At 34.6% G+C, this 12,349-nt stretch overlaps 1 protein-coding gene across 1 annotated transcript in view; it reads right to left on the bottom strand.

Annotated features, from left to right (window-relative positions):
- LOC136253753 (usherin-like) overlaps positions 1-12,349 on the bottom strand; it is an 88,294-nt gene that overhangs the window by 12,596 nt on the left and 63,349 nt on the right. Inside the window, exons 49-69 of the mRNA XM_066046412.1 lie at positions 11,835-12,116; positions 10,295-10,567; positions 10,182-10,235; positions 9,851-10,126; positions 9,329-9,597; positions 8,997-9,252; positions 8,730-8,827; positions 8,569-8,676; positions 8,438-8,519; positions 8,005-8,115; positions 7,388-7,667; positions 6,939-6,996; positions 3,868-3,939; positions 2,954-3,083; positions 1,732-1,896; positions 1,136-1,196; positions 975-1,080; positions 827-879; positions 657-768; positions 221-321; positions 47-158 (exon numbers count right to left, since the gene is read on the bottom strand). Coding sequence (XP_065902484.1) covers positions 47-158; positions 221-321; positions 657-768; positions 827-879; positions 975-1,080; positions 1,136-1,196; positions 1,732-1,896; positions 2,954-3,083; positions 3,868-3,939; positions 6,939-6,996; positions 7,388-7,667; positions 8,005-8,115; positions 8,438-8,519; positions 8,569-8,676; positions 8,730-8,827; positions 8,997-9,252; positions 9,329-9,597; positions 9,851-10,126; positions 10,182-10,235; positions 10,295-10,567; positions 11,835-12,116 — 3,059 coding nt within the window. The remainder of the gene's footprint in view (positions 1-46; positions 159-220; positions 322-656; positions 769-826; positions 880-974; positions 1,081-1,135; positions 1,197-1,731; positions 1,897-2,953; positions 3,084-3,867; positions 3,940-6,938; positions 6,997-7,387; positions 7,668-8,004; positions 8,116-8,437; positions 8,520-8,568; positions 8,677-8,729; positions 8,828-8,996; positions 9,253-9,328; positions 9,598-9,850; positions 10,127-10,181; positions 10,236-10,294; positions 10,568-11,834; positions 12,117-12,349) is intronic.

Genomic DNA, 12,349 nt, shown 5'->3' with positions numbered 1-12,349 from the left:
GAAATCAAATTTAAAGTGCAATAATTATGTATATGTATACACATACTCTGTATTCCTTAGCACTTTCAATACCACTGACGAATGCTGTGAGTCCCAATAACAGAGTGATGCAAAGGTTTAAGTGGATGAAATGCTGCACTTGGTTAAATATATCTTTCCTATATAGTAAAGATAATACTATGTGTATAATATGCTATTAATTTAAGGAAACCACACATACCTTTTTAATAACAGTACAATAATGGTAAACAAGAGACAAATCATGGATATCCCACATCCGATGTAACTGATAACTGACAGAGCAGTAGATTCAGGTGTACCCTACAACACAGAAATTTATTAATGCAAACACAGTAATTCACTACAATGCATGCAGTGTGTGTTATGTAGTCCAAATAGCCAAAGTGCCACATCAGTGTGTCATTATCAGTAAGAACAAAATTGTGACTTTCATGTGCATGTACTGTAATATCTATAAGTTCCAATATTTTACATCAAATCAACCTTAGTGTAAATTTGATACACATTTATGAAAGTACTACCAATTTGCTGTCACATATATGCATAATATACATGTATGTGTACATTCCCCCATACAGTAATCCAACTGTGAGAATACGTTCAAAGACAGTCCAACACACAACACTTAAACTTACTCCTGATGCATCTACTAAAACAGCAAAACTTGTCAAGTGGTTAGAAGTGCACTGCACAAATGTCCTATTATTTCTTTTGATTTGAGTAATTCCATCAGATGAAAAACTCCCACTTTGTAGATGAACAGCAGTACTTAAATATATACATAATTTCATAAGGTATAACGTACCTTGAATAATCAAAGAATTCACACCGGCGGTTTAAATGATATACATTTCCTGGCTATAAGCAAAGTGTGACAAAGCCTTAGATGAATTTATTTATCAATTGCAGTACAATCTATACACCGTAATACACAAAATAGAGTTTATACGTACCTGTCCAACGTTAAAAGTCAGCAGTACAGTATCATTTCCAAGATCTACTCTAGTTCCTGATTTTGAAGATATTTGACTGGACAATATTAAGCCTTCCACACTTTCTCTGTGTATTAGCACACATTTTAATACAGGCACCTTTAACAGAAATATACGCTCACCCATCATCAGTTGGTAAATGTGAATTTCTTACAATGATAAAGATCAGTGGAATATTATCACCTACACAATAATAAAGTTTAATACAAGTTACTTTGACTTGAATAAAACAATGGCAGATCCAGGATTGGGAATTTGGCGCAAATCCACCTCCCCCCTTCCCTTGTGGAGGAGCCATAGACCTTGTCAGTCCAAATCTCACAAAAATATGCAGATCACTAAGTATCACAAACTCACCTGAAATCAAAGTCAAACCAGCTGTCACCACCTTTGTGGTACTAAGCACCTCTAAAAGTAATGATTGTGTTGGTGGTGTTTAAGACATTCAAACAGTATTTAAGACTTTACAACCATATCTGTAAAGGCCAAAATGGCAGAATCAACAGTGAGACACTACTAAGAGGTGATTATTTACTGCTTCAAAAATACAGCTAATTACTAACAAGAAAATTTGTTCCACCAGAAACCTAGCTTGTTTGTGCCCCTTCCTTTGCCAGTTCCTAGATCTGCCCTTACAATAAGCGTTATGTACAACAACCATTATTTGTCAGTGTACAGTATGTAAAGACACATTAGAACTGTACAATTTAATATGTACCTTCCTTAGCAATCTGATTCATAATAACAGAGCTTGGTATTTGAATCATGGGTGTCATGTTTTCAAACTTCATAAACGGATCATTAGAAGAGACATCAGGTGGTGGAAATTGTATATTCATGATTCCCTCTAAACTTTGTTGACTTGCAATCTGTGCTCCAATAGCTAATGAACATTATTGTAATTTAGTCAAGCATTTAGTAATAGTTAGACACTCATAATAGGTATCTTCAAGAATTTAAAAACCTGAGGTGATGTCAATTATTACTTAGGCGCAGCTGAGGTAATTATTTATGCCACCGATTGTTTGTAAATTCTTGAAGACGCCTATAATGAGTGCCTTTAGTGCTTTAGACAATGGTGTAGAAGCAGTGAGTTAGTATAGAGTTAATTCCCATTCTAAAAACTGAGGGTATTTCAGCAAGTAAAAGATGTGAGGTCACGCAAGCCATGGAGCGTGAATAAAGGTTTGTAAAGTCTATAAAAGGTGTATTTGAGGCATTATAGATATGTGTGAATAGCAGCCAATGTGAATAGCCAGTGCTAGCATGGTTGTCTAGGTCTACAGAATGCGCTTTATTATGGCGAAAGCTACCAACTGAATTAATAGCTTATTGATTAACCGCTACCATACTAACTGAATTAATGGCTTATTGATTAACCGCTACCATGATGGTCTAATCCCCACTGAGCTAGCCACAGATAACAGCATACCTGAGTGTAATTTCTTTCTTACAATATGCTCGCCATCTCATTGTATCCTTTGGTGTTTACTGATGTGCTAAATACTAATTGTCCACAAGAAGCTAATTGCATTATTGTGGGCCACATTGTGGTTGTAAATAACTGTCCGATTGAGTCACGTGTCTTATCAGTAATACCAGGTTTCTTTGTAAATAATAGACCTCCACACATCAATGGAAATGCTGCATGCCATTGTCATGTTGAGGAACTAACAATCACTTACATTAATATAATATAGTTCAACTGAGGATTTGTGTAACAGATTCAAATAATTAGAAACTATGTGCATGAAGTATGTACGTACATGTAATAGTACAATGCAGTTACAATTATTGTAAGACTAGAAGCATTTTGGAATGTAATGCAATTTGAGGTACAGATAGATAAAACAATGCTGCCATGATACATATTTCTATATACATATTAATAACAAAATAATAATGCAATTTTACTGTTAAATGTACTGAACATTCAGTACCTATATTATTAGTAGTCCTGATGGTCTGATTACTAGAACCATTTAACGTCTTACTGAACAGAACACCAACTTCTTCTGTATTCATCAGTAATTGCTCACCAACTGATGCAGCCACTTCTGAATCATTTTGCTACATACAATTATACATAAATTTCTATTTGTTACATTTTCAAATTGTGTAGCTATCATGTACGTATATATGTAATAGCAAAGATAGTACACAGTCAATACAGTAAATTCATTTACTGTATTTGCTATATCAAATGGAATAGCATAAGGCAATTTCAGTACTACTGGTTGCTAGGGACCTGCCGATTATGCAATTTATTTTACCTATTATGCTTTTGAGCAGTGGTCAGAAAATTTGCCTATATTGTTCAAAATTAAGCTCAGCATTAATAAACTCCTCAGTTCCTATGTTTTGCTAATAAATGTTCACTTTATGGGTTAACAATAAGTGGCTGAAGAAGAGACTATAAATCTATGTTTGTCAAATGCATTTCAGAGAAAAGATCAACATACCTCAACAGAACACTCAGCTGCCTGATTGTTCTATTAGAGTTACTGACAAAGGGGATTTATAGTTTGGTAGACAAGGATTTATGCAGGGATTTATAATACTGCACATTCAAGTATTCAACCTAGCATTACATTCCCAATACTTTCAGGCACCTATTTATGTTTGAAGTTATGCCAGCTTAATTTCCAGGTCCGTGATTTATCTAGTACAGGTGTATTTAAAATTCCTAGAATCTTGAAATTAAAACTCTTTAAACATTAAGAGTTATGCATATACTGGTAGCATCATGTAGCTACTGAATGACCATGATACCTACATTATAACAATGGATATATAAATGTAGGTAATGAGTAGCTACAGCAAGTACTGTCTTAGACTTCATTTTTTAACACACCTTAATTGTCATTGCATCAAAAGATATATCATTTCTTTCATCTAGCAAACTATCTAGTGTATCAATGGCATCCTAAAAAAGAATAAAACCAAATTTAATTGTGTTTGTGTGCACTACAATAGCAAAGGTGTAGTCTAACAATTATTATGTGGCCCAATTTGCAAAAAGATGCCTTTTCACACACAAAATTTGACCTATTTTTTAACTTTGAAACTTAATATTTTTTATCATTTTATATACATTTGTCTGATATTTTCCATACATGAAGCTACAATATCTAGCTGCAGTTTGATACAAGAAGCAACTATAAAACTAAGGAGTCAACTGCTTTAAACATTTTTGTTGGCTTGTAAAATGTGTGAAAAAAAGGTTGTACCTTTTCACAAATCTGGTCACATAATTTATACTTTTGTACCAATGAACTGTTAGTAACTGAAATATGCTTTCTTGACAAATAACTTCATAATTATGACACTTACAAATACATGAACAAAGAAAATAGAATTCATCAACTTATATTAGGAAAAAGTTTTAAATACAGTTCATTTAAAGACTGTGGATGTCGGGAAATTATCCCCATCTCTCAGAAGGAAATAATCCATCTTATGCAGCAGTTGATAGTCATGTGATCACATGCACAGTATATAATTTGTACTTGTAAAGTGATAGCTATCATACATGGTAGCAGACTGCTGATCGTGAATGCTCCTGAAAATGTCTTATTCTGTTATAATTATACAGCCAATAATCATAATTATGTTTTCACCAACTTTCTAATGTAAGTTAGTAAGATAAAATATTCCACTGTGAAAATTGGCATTGTGCAATAAAATATTATCATACAGTATGGTAGTACTGTATATTAGGAATCATGGAGATTTGGGTTTTTCTGGCCAAAATATCACCCAAAAACCAGCTTCAGAATACCATCCTGGAACCTTGGCAGTATTGGTTAGGCATAACCAAGCCCAAAAGTTCCTTCAGTATGATTCTAAATGCCTTCATTAGATTATTATGAAAAAATCTAATTGAATTTTCTACTGACTAACTGCTTCAGGCAAGCCTAACTTGATAACGGCTAAGGCTACGGACTTGACATTTTCACTGTTGACATCACTTCATCCGGAGGCGTGCCTTTTGGCGTACCGCAGTGTGTACAATGCACGCATCATGGACTTACCTTTGTCCTCCTTTGTGTCCCATTTATTTTTGCTAATGGCCCAAAGTGTCAATTCGTGGCTGCGTGATGCATGGCTTCTCTACATTTGTAAATGGGAATAGTCTGTAATTTCCGTGATGACTGGATTGATTGCAGAGGCACTTCTCCTACTGTTCTTTGTTTGTAGTGCTGTATAACGGACTGAAAATAGCTGAAAGTGAATTGCAATGGACACTCTACTTTTGAGTCAGTAATTGATAATTGGGCATGCATTCAGACGAAAAGTTTATCCCTGGTGCCATTCTATTTTTTGATTTGGTATGTGTGGGTTCACCAGTCATAATGATGTTACAAAAAAGGAATCAAACAAATATGTGACCCAGTCTTGGAAAACCAGTCTTATCGCCTATTTAAAAGTATCGAGAAATGCCAGTTTTAAGTATTTAGTGTGTTGTAGCTCACCAATGGTTCAAGCTATGTGTACCAAATTGTCAAACGTTTTACACGAATTCCTTACCTTCCAGAGCATCCACTGTGCAAGTAGCCAACAACTAAGTTTCTCGCCATTTTAGATAGTTCATAAACCGAGGTTGACTGCATCTGGCGAGCTCAAAAAGGGATGGGAGGCAGGGGGCATGGAAGGCGGGCAAGATGGTATTCAAAAATTGAAAAGGAAGGTGTTTGGATGAATTAGGCCTAGTTATGGGCCATTTAGGTATCAACAGTGGCTAAGATGAAAGGAAATTCACAGCAGAAGTACTTATTCAACACCACAGAGCTGTACAGCCACCCCCAGGCTGATCAGAGCTCCATTAAGGCCCCACACTGCATGTATGGATCACCACTGGGCTTGGAAAAAGCAGCCAGCAAAACCAGACCACTCAAGTCTAGCTGATTTTGATTGTGGAATTAGATTATTTGTGACTGAGCCTGCGAAAATAGGGCATGTGGGCACATAAAATTGCCTACTTTTTCAAAATTTGATGTGTCATAACTTTGTATTCCATTGTTGTTTTGCCATGAAACTTTCAGCACTTATTAAACATTTAGTTGGCTTTAAAATACAAGTTACAAAATGAAAATATTCTAATTCAGTACTGAGATATGAGATGCTATGTGGTGGGGTGTAGTTTGTGCCCACATGCCCTATTTTCGCAGGCCTGGTCACATTTATTCATGTAGCTTTTGTGTCCTGGGTGAAAGTAGAATCTGCTGATATGGGCAATAAGACCGATTTTCTCAGACTGGGTCACATATAAGGAAAAATTAGGAATTTTATATTCAATTAGGGATCACACAGTAGAAAGAAAAGTTTTGGTAACAAGGGAGGTCGCCTACACCTGCAAATATATTAGTGAACATGGGTAGCTATATAGACTGAATTAGGGATTAAACGTTCACTACTATATCTGCAGGTGTAGGTGACCTCCCTTGTTTTCCAACTTTTTTCTATGATCCCTAATCAAATTTAAAATCCCTATTTTCCTTGTCATTGTATATGTACGGCATCAATGTCTATAGGTTTAAGGATTTTTCATTCATTTTACATTGCATATCTTCTAATTTACGTGTTTATTAAATATGCACTACTGGTCCACTGTATATGTATTGATGGCATGCAGCACTTTTAGTAACACAGTTTCAATATTGTACGGTACTTGAATGCAATCATAGCCAGTTGCTGTCATAAAAGGCACATGCATACATGTTGCATGTGAAATTGGTGTCATAACTTTGTTTAAACTATTGCTGTCATCTGCTCCATTGAGCCTGCATTGAGGTGATATGATCATGTATGAGTATAACTAATGCTATGTATTTGTATGTAGCATTTACTCTATTACTGATCTACGTATATACTCAGTTTATGATTATGTGCATGGGTATGTACATATATGTATACTGTACTCACTTCAACCACATCCAAAAGTAATGGTTGATCAACTTCATCAATGGCTATTGTAGTTACTCTATAAAGGTATATACTCAGTTTAAGCAAATATGACTGTTTTATTATAGTCTTTACTGCCTTAAGTAACACATGACTATTTTAACACCTGCAACTTGCCATAATCCTTAGCAAAGATACAGGTAATTAATAAAACATACATCAAACTCTATTAACTATCCGTGAGAAAACCATTGAAAGTTCTACCTCACATGTCTGAATGACAGTTACACCACTAAAATAGGAATACTTGTATTGTAAACTTTACTAGCAAGATGGCTTCAATAGATTTTAAAATGTATTATGTAACACACTCAACCATCATAACATCATTGCACATTGTATATGTACACCAAAGACTTAACTGTATCAATAGCAGGTAGCTACGTAACTTTTGTTTAACTGAAACTTACACAATTATGGCATCCAGAGTAGTAGCAGCTGAGGACACATCATTTGGTAGAAGAGGTTGCGTAGTGTTTGTGATCTCCTGTAGTTCATCAGCAATATCCACCACAGATTCAGGCATGAACATTTGTGTCAAGTCTCTGTCCTCTGCGGAAAATCTTCCTTCAACAATGTCAACCAATTCTTCAGCTCTTGTCTCAAGTCTTATTTGTTCAACTGTTCTACATTGTGACACATCAGGAGAATTCCATGTATAGTTTCCACTGCAGTGTCTAGTAGCAAATCCTACCAGTGAAACAATGTTAATATACTAGAGCAACTATATTTTCATAAATAGTCTACTGTACATACTGAACGAAGTATTAATTGTGTCATGTATAGGGGTACATGTAATATTAGTTACTAAGAAAAGGTATATTTAATATGATCAGGAGATGATCATTGCTACTGCAACTCAACATGGTTGCAATAAGTACATAATTGTTGGGGAATCCAGCTCACAGTTACTACTAGTGTTTTAGATTAGTCAAACAGATGTGTTTAAACTTATAATAGTATAGTTTAGTCTCATGCCCTATGATCTATTGCAACCTCATACATAATAAATTATAATTATTATTACCTTCAGCTTCACTGCTTCCTGGACATTTCTGCTGGGCCACTTCACTGACATTAGTTGCTGGCCATGTTATATTCCAGGTTTGGTCTTGCTCAGATGGGCACACCAAAAATTCTGAATCAAATAATAAAAATCATTTTAAAAGGGTTTGCTTTATTGACTACACACAGTGCAAGAGAGTGAAAATATGTCATGCTGCATGAGAATTAGTTAATTGATTATTAGCTTCATTTTTACTGTGCATGTTATAATGTAAAACCTTTATATAAATATTAGATGTTAGATCACAACTATTTCTAAGGATAATAGTTATTATACAATACTCAATACACAACAACCACTAGTCATCCAGTACATGTTTAGGTCACATACATCAAAGTGAAAATTGTGTCAGTTACCTTGTTTGTGCATGTATATGTATTAGCTAAAAGCTAACCTGTACTATGGTCAACCTCTCTACAAAATGATCTACTTTGTTCACCAGAGTCTATGATGCTATAAATTTCAGGACAGAGATCCTGTAAAATAACCACGATTATGACAGATCAATCGTAACTACCCTTGCACCTCTTCACATTGAGGTTGATCACAGTCCAAGCCTACATCAGGAAATCCATCACTGTCTGAGTCTAATCCACACACCCTTCCATCACCAGCAAATGTGGGACTATTACACTACAAGAAGATGCAACAGTAATTACATGCGACTGGATTATACAGTAACTCACTGTACAACTTTGGGAACTACACAAACACGGTGGAGTACTAGGTCCAGTACATACTGTTCTTATGGTGGATTCATCATTTACATCACAAAAGCAGCTTGCTATAAAATGAATAAAGAATTTCATAGATAAGCATTGGGATAATTACTCTATTAGTACTGTTTGTATTGACAAGTTTTATACAACAAATTAACAGATTGTGTCTTTTTCCAGGCTAGTTTATAGAACACTGCAGCTGTCACATTTTATTGTCACTTATTTTGCACTTACAGTTTGGCTGGAATGCTAGCACACTGATATCTTCATTACTTAAAATGATTCCAGGTTGGAAAATGTGGCTCTTATTAATCTCTAAATAATTTTTAACATGTTCTGATATATTGATGTGGGCGATTGTTTCTTGCAAATTAAAAGATATTGTAAGACTTGACAATTGTGATCCAGAAGCAGAATTGTATACCCAGGAATTATTAATAACTGGGCTCATTATTTCCATAGTAAAGTTATCTTGAAGATGATTAATGACCTATAAAAAGAGAGGTATATAATATATAAGACAAGTGTTCTGACGATGGGCTAAAGTATATACAGGATGAACTAACATTGTTGATTATCACTGCTGTATCTGAATCCGTTATATTTGTGCTATTGGCAGTAAGTGTAAAGTAAACCACTACTACAGGATAGGAATCTCTGAACATGGTACAGTTAGATATGTCAACTGATGCCCAACTACCATTATTTAAACACTGTCTTCCAATGCTAACACCAGAACGAAAGTTAGGATGCAGTTCTGAACAAGGTTGGTGGATAGTTGCATTTCTCCTGCTGCTGCTCCAGAATAAACCTCCAGAAAAATCATCATCACATGCTAACAAATGGAATAGAAAGAAGTGATTTCAGTCCGAGGTATTACTCAGATGGTGCACATGAAACTAGGGCAATGGCTATATTTAACCTAAGTTGAAGCTTGTATAAGTATGCTTTTTGATTGTGTGTGAAAACTGCAGTATAGATGCATACTTGGAAATATTTTGTGGGTTCCTATACTATTGTAGGAATTCCATGTGTGGCATGCTTACAATTGTATGCATCACCAGATTTAATTGTACATTAAATAATACCTGTTATAACATTCACACGAATGGTTTGTTCAACCAACATATCATCAATGGCAGCGCGACAGGTGTAAACACCACTGTCATTTGCTCTTGACTGTGCAATGATTAGATTATGATTGAGATCTGGTGGTGTGAACACAATGGCTGAGTTTTGTATCACATTTGTTCCATTATGACTCCACAACAAGACAGCTTCCATAATGGATGGGGTACAGGTCAAATTTATTGTATTTCCTTCCAGAAGAGCGAGTGATGAAAATGATCTAGTTAATGTCAATACTAGAAATATTTAGTTAATTAATTATAATGTAACAATAAAATGTTACAAACATACTTATTTCTCTTTCTATGGTAAGTGGAATCATGAATGTATGCTTTTCATTTATATCTAAACAGAGTAAGAATTTACATTACTACAGTCATGGAAAACATTGATTAAATGCACACCTGATTGAATAGAGTAGATTCCTTCACTGCTGTTCTGCACTGGTGGAAATGTGTAATGGTACAACTGAAAGTTAACAGGATCTTGTTCAAGTCCATCCACATTTACTACAACACCACTATTATTAGTATGAGTGAACACTAAAGAATTAGTGACATTATCCTGTTGAGATCTTGTACCATCAGAATCAATGGCAATGATAATACTGATGTCTGGACTACTAGCCAATGGTACTACCGAGCTCCAATTACTTACTATCTCGTAAAATGGATTTTCTAAAGGGACATTATTGCATCAAGAGCTAAATTATATTCTTTATCATATGTACATACATATATATGTATATTACACATTATTGATATGGACATATGGTATAACATGGTAGAATATATGCAGTGCCAACCTTAGCAATGAAACTTATACAGAACAAAATGAAGCATACAACAAGCACGCTACTGTATTCTGAGGGATTTCAGTATGCATGTTTCCAGGAAAATTGACTTTGCAAGGTTCAAAATACAAGTTGCTATAAATATATGCATTAACAATATCAAAGCATGACTGTTCTATTAGAGTGTTTTGACAGCTTAAAGTATTTCATCTTCTGTTTTGAGCATTGTCTACAAAAACTTTTTAAAGAGAGGAGAAAACTTGGTATTCCATCCATCTCCATATTTCTACTTCCAGTGGTAGAAGCTTAAAACTACACCTTCCAGAGCATTCACTGTACAAGTAACATATATACCAACTAGGATTCCCTGATAATTTTTTGCAAGGTACACTGAACTTTGGTGGGTGGAAGAGGGGGAAAGCAAAGTATTGTTTTCAGCATGAAAGAGTAATGTGTAGAGATAAATTAGGCCACGTCATGCAAGTAACTTCAATCATTGGCAAGCTACAGTAAAACATTCTGAATGCTTACATTAGCATTTGTAAACAGTTGGTAAGACTAGTTTCCCAGAGTGAGTCACATATTATGAAAGGCTGTTTGAATTTACAAACTTTTCAGTTACTACTGGGCTTGGAAAAAACATGCAGCCGGCAAAGCAGCTCACTTAATCCTGGTTGATTTTGACAGCCAAATTTGATAGAACTTTGTGCCTGTGGTGAACAAATCAGTCCTGTTATCATGGGAATTGGGCAATAATTCAGTTTTCCCAGACCAAGTTACATAATTATATAGATAGAAAGCTTTGTTCAAATACTCTAATAGAGCATACAGTTATTGACAAAATGCTCTAATTAAATAGTCATTTTGATAACCAAAGCTTGTAAACTGGCTCTGAAGTTTATTTTTACCAGCAGTCATAATAAAAAGTTTGTTGCTTACAAGATTTTACAAGTTACTTTTGTGTAATATATTCTTCTCCAACCTACACACTGCATCAAAATTCAACTGTACTGATGAAGTGCATCTATTTTAGGATATTTCGTGAAAGTCAAATACTGTAAGTACGTATACTGTAAGTACTATATGTTTCACTTTCACATTAAAAACATATTGAATAATATGCATTACAGGTACAGTACTGTATGTTGTACCTTTAATGATATATACTTCTTTGATAGAATACCCACTGTTAGAGCTACATCTCATATATGAAGTGAAGTTATCACTTGCATTTTTAAAGGTTATTGTTGCTGAAACATTGGATCTGTCTGAAAAGAGTGATTGAACAGTTCCAGTCTGATTAATCATTATCCATTCAACAACATCAAACATATGATCAGAGGTGCATGTTAGGGTCAATGTGTTATTGACAGTAAAATCATTAATAATTGATTGATTCTCAACATTTCCACCATCACTAAATATGACTGGACCTGTGTAAGACAATTTCAAACTAGTACAAGAACACAGTGGGGAACCGATGCATTCATATGAAAATGCTGTGTATACATATGTATGACTAAATTAATAATAGGATGCAACACTAATAACTCTTAAAACTATACATAGTTGTGAATAACTGCTGTTCATAAAAAATAAACTACAAGAGCTACATTTTTATCTTAAATAAAAACAATTACTTGTGCATTGATATGTATAAAAAATT

Source organism: Dysidea avara, chromosome 4, assembly GCF_963678975.1.
Source record: "Dysidea avara chromosome 4, odDysAvar1.4, whole genome shotgun sequence".
NCBI classification, from domain to species: Eukaryota; Metazoa; Porifera; class Demospongiae; order Dictyoceratida; family Dysideidae; genus Dysidea; species Dysidea avara.
This window is presented reverse-complemented; position numbering and strand designations above follow the sequence as displayed.